At 38.4% G+C, this 15,474-nt stretch overlaps 1 protein-coding gene and 1 long non-coding RNA gene across 3 annotated transcripts; one reads left to right on the top strand and one right to left on the bottom strand.

Moving 5' to 3' along the window:
• Nucleotides 1-327: 327 nt before the first annotated feature.
• Nucleotides 328-12,989, bottom strand: CCNL1 (cyclin L1). 2 transcript variants are annotated; one of them, XM_022573640.2, is made up of 11 exons: nucleotides 12,580-12,989; nucleotides 12,207-12,281; nucleotides 11,591-11,700; nucleotides 5,908-6,028; nucleotides 4,609-4,673; nucleotides 2,795-2,894; nucleotides 2,565-2,669; nucleotides 2,327-2,468; nucleotides 1,981-2,092; nucleotides 1,770-1,868; nucleotides 328-1,138 (listed from the first exon to the last, which is right to left on the bottom strand). In XM_022573640.2, the coding sequence occupies exons 1-11, from the start codon at nucleotides 12,883-12,885 to the stop codon at nucleotides 790-792; spliced, it is 1,584 nt and encodes a 527-aa protein (XP_022429348.1). In that variant the 5' UTR covers nucleotides 12,886-12,989; the 3' UTR covers nucleotides 328-789. The 2 variants fall into 2 exon arrangements, with proteins under 2 accessions (XP_022429348.1, XP_089767087.1); XM_089910961.1 differs by lacking the exons at nucleotides 11,591-11,700; nucleotides 12,207-12,281; nucleotides 12,580-12,989 and adding an exon at nucleotides 9,798-11,584.
• LOC149749404 (uncharacterized) lies at nucleotides 12,913-14,452 on the top strand. The gene is made up of 2 exons (XR_016393098.1): nucleotides 12,913-13,168; nucleotides 13,384-14,452. It is a non-coding gene; the product is annotated as an uncharacterized LOC149749404 (long non-coding RNA).
• The last annotated feature ends 1,022 nt before the right edge of the window (nucleotides 14,453-15,474 follow it).

The following is a 15,474-nucleotide window of genomic DNA, read 5'->3' as shown; positions in this document are numbered from 1 at the left end:
GTTGAAAGTTCTGGTTTGCTCACCCTTGCAATAGTACTTAAAACCGACTTAAAATAACCTTATGGTGCCAGTTATGTGCAAATCAAGTTCTTAGTTTCATGCTACAATTAAACATTTAATGTTACATTGTTGGGCCACACCCATTTGCTTTTTCCATATATACAGAGAAGATTTCTATGATAGCTCCCAATGCAGGTAAGAATTATATTTTAATCTCCAACTTTATGTAATGGAAGAAGGAACAGGTCTGTCAGAAAATCAGTACAGCCATTTTACTATTAAAACTTTTCTTTTTAATAATTTATTTAAATAAGATGTATGAAGCAGTTTAGAAAAACAAGATTTGTATTTTATTTCCTTGTAAAAATCTTTACACATGCAGACGAACCAGTGTTAAGAAAGTATTCACCATCATTTAAACAAATAACCACTTAAATAGAACAGTGTCTGCAATTTCATCTGTATAAAAATAAGATACATTTTTACAGAATTCACGCTCCAGTTCTTATAGCAATAAACAATACACAAGTATAATAATTACAATTGAACCTGACCATGGTTTTCAATTAGATACTGCTAGGGCATTTTATGTGCAAAAAAAAAACCAAACAAAAAAGAAACATAGTTCTTTTCAAAAGAAAATGTCCTCAGTGTTTCTAGAGACCTAGAGAATTTTAAGAAATCAAATCCTAATCAGTTTACTTTTAATTGTTTGTTTCAATTATGAGTCCATACATCACACTGTAGATAGCCAAAATCAAAAGTTGATGCAGGCTCAAAGGAAGAAATTCAGCGCCTGTGCCTGCCATGTCCTGAGCGACTGCCACCATGGTGCTTGCCTTTATGAGACCTCTCAAAGGAGCGAGATCTTTCACGCCTGTCCCTATGGTGTCCCCTTTCATGCCTGTGTTTCTTGACAGCGTCTGAGTGATCCCGAGACTTGCTCTGAGATCGAGAACGAGACTTTTTCCTTTTATGACCATGTCTATTTGAACTTTTTAAATCATCTCTGGTATGCTTGGCTTTAAGGTGAGGAGAACCATGATTATGATGTCTTCTTGGGCTTTCACTGTGACTGCGGGACCTGCTTCTTGATCTCGAGCTGTATGTTCCAGATCGACTCCGCCTATTATTATAACTTAGATAATAGAAATTTGAGGTTTAGATTCAGTTTCTACTGGGAACAGATTAGTTTTGGTGGTGCTCATCATAGCAGGTTCAAAACAAAACTATCAAATGGTGTCAGTAACAGGCCAGACTGAAGACTTTTATAGTATTTCCCCACCCCTCACTACCTCTCCTCCAGCCTGTTCACATATTAGACAAATCTTGAACAAATTTTCTGTATGTCTATATTCCGAGGGGAGTAATTAATTTTTAGTGCCCTAGATAGCTATTTATTGAATTATCTCCCACACGCTCACTGAAGAGCCACAAGTAGCTAGCCATCTAATTATAAAGCTAATTAATGAAGATTCTTTGGCTATGACTGTCCTGATTATTGGTTATTAATTATTAAGTGGTCAGCCAGGCCCTACACTTCAAAAAACGTGGACAAAAACAGAATAGAATGCCATACATACACCACCACAAAACAAAAAAGCCACATGCCTACAGAGCGTATTTCCAAACTCATTTCTCACAATTTACCTCATTATTAAGACTAAATCTAGCCTAACTTTGAGAACAGTCTACGTGCAATTTTTTTAAAAAAAGCCAGAACCTTTACTCCAAATAAGACTGCTTTCCCTAAGAGAGTATTTACTTACTGTCTTCTTGGAGTGTGTGATCTAGAACGTGATCGTGTTCTTGACCTTGATCGACTTGCACTTCTGCTATTTCTACTTCTCTTGCTGTCTTTTCTTACACTTAAAAAAAAAAAAAAAACCCACACAATATTTTAGTTGCATACTAAGTATGTTAGAAATTAAACACATAAAAAGATTCCTCAGGCCATTTTTCTAACTCAAGTATACTCACCCATTATAAGGGCTTTTGGAAGCCTGTTGTCTATCCTCAGGTTCTTTTTTGACTGTCTTCACATTAACGGAGATCGGCGACTTCTCTTCAGCTTTTACTTCTCTTGGTGATGCTGTTAAAAAAACATAATAAGGCATGTTAACTATTAGATTTTACAGAGGGCCAATTTTGTTTCTAAATGTGACTCCAAATACCATCCAAGTATCAGTCCTCAGTTGGCTGTCATGAGAGAAAACAGTAATAGCTTCTTAACATCTTTGTTTCTATGCAACTGTTAAGTGCTAAGGCTTTCTAATAACCATACATCTTCAGTACTCAAGTCATTTCAATCCTGAATTAATCTTACATGGTTTAGAGGCTGGAGAGAATCCACCAAGGGTTGAAAGGGCTGGAGTTCCATCGGGATTCAATCCCTTTGCTTTTAATTTGGCTTCTTGTAAGGCCACTTTTCTTTTCTCTACTTCTTTTTCCAGCAATTCATAGTTTGGCTGTTGAAGAAAGTGAAGTTAATATTTCTCTTTTACAGAAGTTTAGATTCTTAGCACTGACAAAATATTAACACAAACACTAGTAAACAGAATTACCTTTTTTCTGGTATAAAGCCTGAGCGTTTCTATGCAGATTTCCTGGATATCCTCTTCGGTAGTACCAAAAAGAAGAAACCAATGGGGACGAGTTGGCAATGGAATCTAAACCATAAAAATAGAATAGTTTACATGAAATTTTCACTGTTTTTATTAGGAGAACTGATACTTCTTGTGATTTACCCTACAGGACTATAGAATATATATATCAGGCTATATATATAACCTACCTGAAGAGCTCTAGCTGCAAGGTAGATGCAAGCACATGCTATAGTCTCTGGTTGAAATCGAACAAATACATTGGTTCGAAGACTGTCATTCATATAATTCCTGAAAAATATTTCAACCATAAGCTTTGTATGTAAATAAACCAGTTCTTCTGAAGCTTACATAAAATTGGAGACTCAATCTACTTTATTCTTTTTTCTTCTCATATTTTTATCTTCAATATTCTAGCATATAACAATTCTTAACTCAAAAATCAGTAAGAGGTAAGAATTTAACACTAGAATCATTCTTCATGTCTCCTATATATAAGCAAAGTCCTTTAAAATAATTCCTTATTATTCCAAATAGAACGTAAAGTTTTTTAAAAACATATTTCTATGAAAAGCAATGAAAGTCAGTTCTGACATGACCAGTTTCAGAAATAAACCACTCCAACAATACTTCAAGCCATTAATTACTGACCATCTCTCCTTTATCCACAATGAAAAGCAGTGTCAATCAAGTTCTTTCAAAAACTCAATACTGTGAGAGGGGTAAAAAAGGCATTTTCAGTAAGCACTCACCAAATTATATTAAGAAAGCTAAGTAAGCTACTTCAGAAAACCTGGGTTGGGAAGTGAAGAGCAAACACATACAACAGCCTTGTTTACATACCTTTTTGTGACTAAGTATAAATAAAAGCAGTAACTACTTCAGTTAACAAATTACTGGACTTTTATATTAGTGAACCCTCCCCACAAAATTCCTAAAGTATTGAAGAAATTTTACAAATAGTTCAAAAGGTTAACTAAAAGACTATTTCTTAAAATTCCTTACCCATGAAAACTTCTAAAAATCTGTTTTATAGAACATATATTAAAAAATGTCATGCATTTTATAAAAGTAATGAGACTTTTCTAGTATTACTAATATTTATTGAGCCCAAAAAGCATGGCAGTCATAAGTCCAGAACATAAGAATTACATCACTTAAGTACTGCACATCATCAACAGTCTTAAGACAGTAGTTGTGGCTGAACCACGAACTCCTTGTTTTAACTTTAAATAAGTCAGCACTGCAAATCACACAAAGTAAGTTCTAAAGTGCTATGTTAATATTAACATCTCTTAAAAATGAAGTACTTCTTTCTTCTAATACTATTGCCTCCAATAGCCCAGCAGCTATGAATTCAAGTATGGTAATGGTGCCCACTTTAAGCTGCCGTCTCCTTTGGTAGAATTCATGCTATACATACCAAAAAAAAATAGAAATCTAGTCAAACTCCTAACAAAAATCATTTAATTCATAATGGCTGGACAACAAATCTATCAAAAATGAACTATTCATTTTGATAGTTACAGGTATACATTAAATACATAGGCATGTTGAAGAGTTACTTCTAGAAGCAAATATACAAATCCTTTTGACACCCCGACAGAACTAGAAGATGCTGCCAGATGGATATGGACCACTTCAGTGAATCTCGGATGAGAGCTTGCACTGGATTGGCTGGAGAGCAGGGCAGCCAATCAGGCCATCCTGAGGTCATGGGCTGAAGTGCAGAGGGCAGAGTTCTATGACTTACCATCATGGACTACCCTTTAATTAAAGAGTAGAAAAAAGAACAAAGTTAAATTGAGTTCTCCATTAAAAGTAATTAGTCAAGCCAAGAAAACAGGAAGCAGAAATAAGCATTATTTACCTTTTCATTAAAAAACAAAAAAACAAAAAGCACCAAAACAAACTCATCTCATTATTTTGGAAAGGGAAAATGAAACTTACTTTATTTCTGCTTCTGTTTTCCTGGCTAGGAAAGAAATGTAAAAAAGCAACTTACCAGGCAGTTTGAACCAGGGTTTGATTACGTTCACATTCTAAGACTTGTAAATACATAACAATGATCTGAAGGACAAGGGAAAAAAACTCAGTTTAGCATACTGGTGGTTCTTTCAGAGTACAGAGTTCAATGAACATAAGTAACTGAAAATGTTAGGTGCAAGTTTTAATTCTTCTATAAACTGTATAAATAATACAGACCAACTAAAATGTACCTAAGAGTCAATGTAGGTTATTATGCTACTAGAGTTCATACGGAGACGTAATGTTCCAAAATCGTGCAGGAAAAAAAATGGAAGTTAAATCAGTTAAGAACAGTATCTAAGTTTCATGTGACAGGCACTGATTATTTAATTTCCCAAGGTACAAAAACCCTAGAAGGGCTTCCCTGGTGGCGCATGGTTGAGAGTCCGCCTGCCAATGCAGGGGACACGGGTTCATGCCCTGGTCCGGGAAGATCCCACATGCCGCGGAGCGGCTGGGCCCGTGAGGCATGGCCACTGAGCCTGCGCTCCGCAACAGGAGAGGCCACAACAGTGAGAAGCCCGTGTACCGCAAAAAAAAGAAAAAAAAAAAACCCTAGAGACTGCTATATTTTTAAAGTTACACAATGGGTATGATACATATTATGTATGTACAACTCAGAGTGGGTAAGTAATCAAACCCTAATATTTCTACAGTGAAGCTTATCACACTAAAGTGTGATAAATTAAAAAACTCATATAAATGAGTTTACCTCAGTTCTGATCTTTCTGGACCTGTATTATTACTCGCCTTTTACAATTTTAGAGATGTGGAATCTGAGAAACATATCTGCCTAGGTCACACAGCTAATAGCAGAAACAAGTTTCTATGCGCAGATGGTCCTGCCCCCAAAGCACCTGTTCTCTTAACCATTGTGCTACAGCTTATGTTGAGCATATGGAAGCCAAGAGACACTGGAGAAACCTAAGAACATTCAATAATGCTAAAAGTGAGCAGCCACACTCAGCATTTCACCATGCAACAGGGTAGCATACTGTCAGATACTTCTGCAGATACACGTATTATTTATTCCTTGGCTAATATCTAAAAATCTCCGTTTTCTAGGTATGGAAACTGGGTTACCTCAGAAGCAAAAAGAACAAAATAAAGAGTGAAGATTTGAACCCAAGTCTTTTCAACTCCCATTTTACTGATAAATATCAATATCCAAAAAGTTGCTTTTTACAACCAACTCTCAAATATAAATTCATGTAAAATAAAATTTTAAGAAAATCCCTAATACTTACGAATGTTATTTCTGTATTCTACAACTCACCTTATGGGGATGCTTGACATGAACACAAAATCCCAACTCCTTTAGCACCCTCCTCTCTGCCTTGATAACTTGATTTTTGGTGTTAATGTAGTTCTGATCAAGGATCAGGGGGCTTGGAGTCCTATAGTTTGTAAGAAATAAAATCAAAACTGTTTTGCACATCCAAAAAATTTTATTTCTGGCATCTCCATTTTCCCTTCCAACCAACTATTGGCAACAGAAACCAGCTTTTTAAACTCCTGCAAACAAGTTAAAAGCATTAATCTTGTGCTGTCCAAGTTATACTAATTAAATATATACTTTCTCGACTCAGTTCCTAGTTTACTAACAAAACCCTGCAATGAAAAAAATTCACTCTAATGCTCTTAGATACATCCTTGTTGATTTTTTTCATCCAGATATTTTAGGTATATATATTAGGTGATAGACAGCCTGATTTATTTCCACAAACCTCGTTAGTCTCCATAGACTCCAGGAACAAAACTAATGTGCTCTTGAAAATATGTATTATAAAGACCTCATAAGATTATAGTGATTTTACTCATTTTATAAAATATCAACTCTTGGCTAGTTTAACGCCAAAATTAAAATTAGGGGATAAAACGGTGGGTAGCTAATTCAGATTCCCCTAAATGGGCAATTTGTTTAAATAAATTGATCTAAGAATCTCTGTTAAAGAAAATAATCTGTAAACTATAGATTCAGCTCAATTACCAAAGAAATATTTTTAAAATCAGATTTAAAATTCGAAGTCATCAATAAAACCAGGCCAAAATTTGGTCAGAGTTGTCATTATTAGGTACTAACTTTAGTATGCAATGGCAAAAGAGATGGGAAGACCAACCATAATGAAGAAACTAGAAGAGTACTCAAGGTCTCTGTGCCAGACTAAATTATGATAGCTTCAAAAGTTATGATGCAGAAGGCGATATATATCAGTGGTTCAATGCTTTGGGAAAAAAATGCTTTCAATTAAAACATCTTTAAGTCTTAAAATTGAAAACTAGTTTCTTAATGAGAAGTCAGTCAGGACTTAGACTTTCACTTTAAAGCCTATAAAATGTCCCAATGTCCTTCATTTGAGACATTCTTAGATCCAACCAACAACAAATACGTTTTTATTAAGACCCTGATAAGGTATGTATCTGGGTAGAACAATTAAATACTCTTCCCCATACTCAATTCATTTTCAGCCAAAAGATTCAAGAGTTTTTGCTCTGGGCAGAACACAACATTTTAAAAAGACAGTCATTCTGAACATTGCCCCCACTTTATAACTCATTTTACCATGCACACCAAATCCAGAAAAATTTAAGCCCATGTTAGCCAAAAACCTAGATATCCATTTGAAGATCAGAAAACAATCTGAAATAAGCTACATTATCCTGTAGTGATATGCTACCAGAGTAAAAACAATCAGCTACCATATTTATTTTCCATTCTTTCTCCTATTTCAAATTATAAAACTGGAATGTTTAAACTATTTTAAATTATTCTATACTATACGATTTCTATCAAGTTGGATATAAGACAAAAGTTGGCAAAGCTGACAAGATGGAAAACGGCATGTTAACAACATTTAAAATGGCCTTCACTCAATTCAGTTCTTCTTACAGCTTTGAAAGGTGTGAGAAATGCGGCCACCAATTGGGGAGGGAGCTGATTTCTAACATAAAAACATAATAATGAACCCATTTTTATCAGGACAAATAGGCTACAAGTTCATTGTTCTTTGGAAAAAAATCAAATTTAACTCAAATGATAACAATTAATGTATATATGAAAACATATTCCAAAGATCTTAAGGTTTATGATTTTTCAGATATTAAAACAGAAAATTTGGAAAAAAAGTCAAATGGACTAGTTATCTGATGGCCCCTTCATCAGGCATTCATTAGCAGACAGAATACCTCTGGTGTTATAGCTGCGCATCACCTTAACCCTTAACATACAACTCAAACAGTAAACTGCACCATTAGAATCCTTATAAAATTATTATAAAAGCAGTTTTGTGTCATTTTTTCCCACTTATGTTGAACGAATTCATTATACCTCTTACTAAACTTGCTTTAAGAGTTGATTTCAAATTCTGTTAAAATTCATTTTCTTGCAATCAACCCACTAAACATTTGAATTATGGCTTAGTCCCAAATCAGGTTTAATCATTAATTCTGCTTACGCGAATTACTTCCCATCCATTCTGCCACAATCTTTACTTTCCCATTTTTTTGTGTCAAAATCCCTACATTAAACCAATTAAGCAAACCAAACTACTATCTACTATAATTCCACTAAGTACGCAGCTTATTGCTTAGGCCTACTACTGCCTGTAGTCTTCAAAGTTAACTTTGTAGGTGTATAATCTGATACCTTCTTTTTGTTCAGAACTGGTTTTACCTCACAAATCAAAGGCTCGATGAATATATAATTTACACTACTTACAAAGACTATTTTGTATCAGAAGTAGAAAAATGTGTCCCCATATAACAGCAGTAAGAAAAAATTCAGACTGCCTAAGCAAATGATTTCTTTAAAGTATCAACTAGTACCTTACGTGGTAACAAGTACATCAAATTGAATTAAGGCTTACTAGAATTTCTTCCTCCCCAATTAGGTGAACGTTCCTTTCCAATAAAAGTTTGAAGAGGTAACATTTTAAATCTTTTTAAAAGAAACCATCTGTTCAGAAAACAATTTTCATGATCAAAAAATACCCAAACCTAACTCTACCTACCTCCTCCTCTTTTAACTTGGTCAGATTTTTCAGATTAACTTATATGAAAAGAACAACTTTCAAATTTTAGTCTTAGTATGAAATTCTGAGTTCTGGTCATTTGACGTTTATTATCTGGTCTCTCAGAATAGCTATTTTTCCTTCAGCATGATCTTGAAATACAACCACCACAACAAATTTAGGAGCAGATCCAAACATGGTTTGTCTCACTCACGTGGTACAAAGGACCAAGAAAATGAAGAACAAGTTCTTTAAAAGACTGTACTTAAATGAGATCAGTTTACAAGAAGGCAGACTGCTACTCAACCTACAGAAATTTGTTAATTCCTACCTCAAAAGAACGTTCTTTCTTTGGCAGTGTTTAAACAAAGTTTTCGAGCCACCAAAATAAAATGCAGAGGAAGACTGACTAAATGACAAGATCTCTTCCCTTCCAACTCTAATCTATGATCTATATGCATGTTGAAAATACCACACCATATTCACCAATGAGTGGGTTGCACCAGGCTTCGAATATTTGTCTTCTTTTAGAGAAGCCTTACAGTATGAAGGTAGGTGCCTTAAAACTACATAAAACTCTTAATTTGCTGGGAGTATGCTACATCTCAAAAGCAAATTATAATCGGAAATTATTGAAACAAAAAAGCAATCTTACTTTTTAAAATTCAGCCATTTATTCCGAGCTTAAAAAACCAAACTACAAAGAACTGAAGAGAGGAAAAAAAAAAAATCCAGGATGGGGCTTCGGCATTAGTTCTAAAAGCTCCTCTGGTGATTCTAATATGTAGTCAGGACTTAAATCCAGTGACCTAAAGTCTACAAATACGATGCCTCTGTTTTTTTTATTACCAAGGTCACACTTCAATTTAAAGCTATTCATAAACTAAATTAAAATAAATAGCACCAATAAGACAAACTGATACATACTCTACCTAACTAAAGTGTGATATTGATAGTACTTTCTAATAACATTAACCTATGCAAAAAATTACTAAACTATTGTTCTAATAACTTGGACAGCAAAGACAAACGCTTATAACAAGAAACAGGAGTTTTTCTAAATGGTTCACCAGTGGCCAACCTGTTAGTCCCCGATTCCAGTGACCTATTCTCAGAGCACTGGCTTCTCCTTGGGGATTTTCGATACTTCACTCACTGTTGCCATGACGACAGCTTCATCGCTATGTACCACTCCACATCACCCAGGCTTTGGTAAATGTAGCTGGTCGCTGTATAGTCGGTTGCAAGGGAAAAAAGAGTTGAAGTTAATAACATATACAAGCTACCTGTCTGAGTAAACTTGTAATATGCATAGAACACTTTTACATCCTGCCTTAAAAAAAAGACTTCCATGCAATTAACAACTCCTTTTAAATTTCATGCTATAATCAGACTTCTAAGATTGAGACACAATCAATTTCTCTGCGATAATGACCGAAAGAAAAGGGAAAAAAAAAAAAACCACAGTTACATCAGACACGACAGTCAAATCAGGTGAGATGTTTTAAACTCCAAGGTTTTTATAGTTAAGAGGACCTACTCTGAAATCAAGGAAGACTACTCAAAGAAAAATTTCAAAGTAGATAATACTAAATGATAATAGTGAGCTCAATGGTCCAAAGAATACTAACAAAACTATTTCCTTTAAGCAAACACAGAATCCTTTGACGAAAGATACAAAACCTTTTTATCAGTGTCATTTTGTTTAAACACCCTGAAGAATCACCTAGATCTAAATATAAGTTTTAGCTCAGAACATGCTAAATACCAATTTGAAAACTTCCCAATTTTCAAAGATTCCTAAGAAACGAAAAGATATTTTAAAATGAAAACTAAAAAAGTAGTCTATCCCTGGAAATGGTTACAGCTAATGAGAAAAGATGGCAGAATAAAGAATGCAGAAAACTGAAAAATGCTGTGAAAACTATCTGGGTAGCAATGTTTCAGATTTTAAGGTTACTACTGGCTTGTCTCTGAATAATTCCATTACTGCCAACTTACAGACTCAGCAAAAAGACCACTCACGTAAGATACTAATTGGGTACTAACCGGTTACCCAACCCCAAAACGACTTAAAATCCTTTTATAACTAACTTCCTTTCAAACTCAGTACAAGTTTATCTAACATCACAACAATTCCTTAAAAAGCGAACACAAGAACTAATCTACACCAAGTATATTCTTTTGTAGCATATACTAGAGATCATCTATAGACAAAAGCACTGCAACTAAAACTTTTTGGTACTGCCTCGCATGAACACAAAGTGTTAGCAGGTATCCACGACACCTAAAAGACAACACTATTTTGGTCTCTGTTTTCTTATAAGATCAGATAAATGGGCCTTATCTAAATGCAACCCACTCACTGAGACTGTCACCTGACCAAAACAAAATACCTGTTTAATCCCTTTGACTCCAAACTTTATCATCCTGCAGTCCTTTCAGATCCGGTATTATAGGATATATCGTAGTTCAATGTTGAGAAGTATTCTAACAAAAGCCAACCTCAATTGGTAAGGAATTAACTGGGACTTCCCATGGAAAAACAATCTACACAAAATTTTGCCACAGTATTAACTTGAACTGCAGTGTTTACACTTCCAGCCTTCAGTCTTCCAGAGAAGGGAGGGGAAAAATAACTTACAGAATACACTCACACTTGAGTCAAACGTATTCCCTTTCTTGTTTAATCTTAAACCACAGGACTGGCTTCACAGCACTGTTAGGATTGTCCATAAACGCAACTGCCTCTACAAACTTTAGATAACTGGTTAATTGTGATTTTTCAAATTAAGTATCAGCGTGTTCCTATGTGAATTTTAACACCTAAATTAAAGTCAGTTTTCCCTTGCATCGGTTTTAACTTGAGAGGAAAGAATGTTTTGATCTGATGATTGGTGCACAGCACAGTTGTATCAAGAGATCTGTGTTCAATAATGCCAATCTTACCTTTTTCCTCTTAACTGGCGTAGATGGTGAAATACATTAATCACATCTCTTATTCTTCTAGGTGCTTCTTCGATTTTTGATGCAAGATTAATACATGCCATGGCAACAATCTGAAAGAACCACGATCCAATAAAAAGTTGTGAGATTATGGCACTACAGAGTACTGCTAGAAAAAAGTGCCCCTCTCAAAGTCTAAGGAACTTATCCTGTTGAAAAAACTTTAGGACACAGCTGAGAACTTTAAGACCTTTAGTGAAATGAAATCGCAGTTGACATTTCTAGGCCATAGGCTTACCAGCTATGCTAGTGTAATGCTTTCTTTTTATTGCTTAATTCCCCTTAATTGTGAATCCAGAGCCAAGCTCAATCTCACAGGAATTTTGCATTTGGTTGAAAATTCTAATCCTTGATAACAGGGCACCTGGGCTCAGGATCCATCTTCTGGTTCTAAAACACTTTCCTCAAGTCCCTACTTCCCGGTGGGTGAGAGCTAGGTACAAAGGCCTGAAACTAACCACTCCCTTTCTGGAAAAACTGGCTGCTGACACCACCTCCGCCCTCCTTCCCATTTCCGGATGAAAAAAAATCCCCCTTCACCCGCCCCCGCTCTGCTTACCTCGAAACTGTGCTTGACGAAAGATTTGGAATAGAAAAAACGATGAAACAACACCTGCCCCGTTGCCATCGCCACCTGCAGACAAGAAAGAAGAACGGAAGCGCAGGGGTCAGGCGGGCCCGCACCAGGCGCCGCCGCCATTTTGTGCCGCCGCCGCTCGCTCCCCTCCCCCTCCCCCTCCCCGCCGCGAACAGCTCCCGTCCCCGTCTTCTCGTCGCCCAGCGCCCTCCCACTCTCGACACGCCCGGGCTCCGGCTGGGACCCGCGGCTAGAGAGCCCCAAGGGGACACCCCCAACCCGGCCGGGACCTGGCGGTACCGGGACGCAGCGGAGAAGGAGGCGCAGCAGGTCGGCCCGGGGCCGGAGCACTGACCTGCGGCAGCCGAAGGAGAATGCCGGCGGCCTGGATGAGCTCGCAGCCCAGAATGCGCAAGTCCGTTTCGCTGGGCAGGTCGAGCCCGTCCTGCATGGACGGGGTGGGCGAAAGCCGCTCCTCCGGAATCAGCGAGTGGTCGATGGTGAGCGAAACTTCCGAGTACAGGCGGTCGCCGATTAGGATCCCTCCCGTCGTGGTCGTCGTCGTGGTGGTCGTGCCGGAGCTGGAGCCGCCCGCGCTCGGGGCGGCCGACGATACGGCGGCGGCGGCAGCGGTCGCGGTGGGGTGAGGCCCGGACGCCATGGTCTTAGCGAGCTGCACGCACGCCCAACGCAGCCGGAACCCGGAGAGAGACTAACCAGCGTCCTCGGCGCGACGGATATTCCCGTGACCGCCGGGTTCTGGGCCGCTTCACGCAGCGTGCGCTTCCGCCCTGACGTCACCACGCCCCTCCGGCGTGCGCCAACTAGTCCCTTCAGGCCTCGACTCCACCCGCGGCGCCTCAATTCTGCGCTGGCCGGGGAGCGGCGGGACGCTCGGGTACCCTGGGTTCCCTCTCCGCTGGGCTTCCAGAGTGGTCGAGGAGGTGATCTATTTCCTAAAACAATCCCAGGCCGCCTCGTTTGTAATATTTTAAACCACAAGTATAATAAGGGAGGCTAACAAAATAGCTTTACAAGATACCTTATCCCCAAGTTCGAGTCTGCAAAATTTACTGTAACCCCTGCGCGTTGACAACTTGTCTAGAACGTGCGTCCCTGTGCTCCCGTCTCTCTTACTCTCCTAACTTTTCGCATTTAGGTGGCGCAGTTTCGGCGAGCACAAAGGGTCGACCGTCGCCCACATTGGCGGGTGGAAGTGGCTACTCCGATGTCGTGTACGGACGAACTTGTAATTTAAAGTGACCCGCAAGGAATCTGGAGAAAGGTGCTTTACAGTATTTTTAGAAAACAGGAATGTGAACTACTTCGGCTCAAAAAAAACACAAAAAACAAAAACCTCCCCGATGAGCGTGTGGTTCACAGGGGTTTCGAAGTAAGGCGAAGGCTTCGTATTGACTGGGAGGGCAGCTGCTTTAGCAGCTTCGCTTGCGAAACTCAGGCCTGAGCCAGTGACAACGTCACAGCTTTCGCTAATCTGGAAAATCCCTAGTTTCCAAAAATAGTCTTACGGCGAGACTTTACAGAGGTAATTTGATTATGCCTGGGGTCTATGTATTCCTGCGTGGTTACTCCAATTAGGTAGTATGGGAGAAATAAAATCTCCATTGTATACATATTTTTCCCTCTGTGATATTAGCAGTTCTCCAAGTTTCCTCAAAATTGAAGTAAAAACAATGATACTGATCCAGACTACTAGAAGCTAGAGTGGGAGAAAAAGGAGTAGATCTTGATTTACTCCAGCCATTTCTTGTCCCTTGACTGAACTTCGGAGACGTCCAGGGATGAGAAGTCCCATTGCCTTTCTATTACATAGCTCAGTTTTAAGACTTAGTTTAATTATAGAAAATTGAAGCCTGGATCTATAGAACAAAGGGAGCTTGAATACATTGAAATATTTGTCAGTGATGTCACTAAAGCAAAACATATTCAAGGGACTTCCCTGGTGGTCCACTGGTTAAGAATCTGCCTTCCAATGCAGGGGACGCGGGTGAGGAACTAAGATCCCACGTGCTGCAGGGCAACTAAGCCCGTGCGCACTAGAGCCCAAGCGGTAACTATGGAGCCTGTGAGCCTTCACGCTCTGGAGCCTGTGCGCCACAGCTAGAGAGAAGCCTGCGCGCCACAACGAAAGATCCCATATGCCACAACGAAGATCCCGTGTGCCACAGCTAAGACCCGATGCAGCCAAAAAAAAAAAAAATTCAAAATTCTCATTTTTAAAAAAGCATTAAATCAACCTTACATCAGTATTTCTGAACTCTGGCTGCACATAAGGATCTTCAGAGGAGCTTTTATTTATTTTTGGTCGAGCCACGGTGGCTTGTGGGATCTTAGTTCCCTGACCAGGGGTTGAACAGAGTCCTAACCACTGGACTGCCAGGGAATTCCCCAGAGGAGCGTTTTAAAACATACTGATGGCCTGAGTCTTACTTGTAGGGGTTGATTTTATTGATTTGGGGTGGGCCCAGCCAGTGGTTGAATTTCACCCATCCTCCAGATATTGGAATGTTCAGCCAGGATTGAGAAACATTGCTCCAATAGAGATACCAGACCTCTCTGCATGTCATGTTCACCTTTCTGACTAGGCTGCTTCCAAGGAAACTTCCTTCTCCAGTATTCAGCAGGGATTTAAAATGCTTTAACAAACTTTGAAATCTTTAAAAATTGATGATATGCTATTTTCATGGTTCTGATCATCTAGTATGGTTGTGTAAGATAGTATCAGTGGGTAAAGCTTCAATTATCTCAAAATAAAAAGGGGAAAAAAAACCCTAATTGGTGATATGCTCCATTGAAACATTGAGCTTCAGTGAAATCACCACCTATATTTGTAATGACTTAAGAGTAATATAATTTATTTTTAATTTCTTAATGGAACATTTTTCTAATATTTAGAGGGTCTCCCACCATGCCTCTCCAGTAGGCTGATGTGGTGATATCTTGATATATTTTATAATTATTTTTTAATCTCTAGGTCTATGATTAATCTAAAAAAGTTCACAAGCATAGGAGTGAGAAGTTCTGGGACAAAGAGGGGTTACTTGCTCTACTCCTGATATCTTTTCCCAGCGGACCTCCCTGTTCCCCACACCTCCTGTGTCTGGCAATCATTTCCAGGAGTGCAGAACCACCCAAACTATTCCACAGCTTTGTGCTCATTTCCCATTCCCTTCTGACTGTACCCCAAATTATATCCAATAGACACGACTATTTTCACTGTTCCTCCCTT

This window comes from Delphinapterus leucas, chromosome 4, assembly GCF_059928025.1.
Source record: "Delphinapterus leucas isolate spDelLeu-1000000601 "Yukka" chromosome 4, BTC_Dleu_Yukka2, whole genome shotgun sequence".
Lineage (NCBI taxonomy): Eukaryota > Metazoa > Chordata > Mammalia > Artiodactyla > Monodontidae > Delphinapterus > Delphinapterus leucas.
This window is presented reverse-complemented; position numbering and strand designations above follow the sequence as displayed.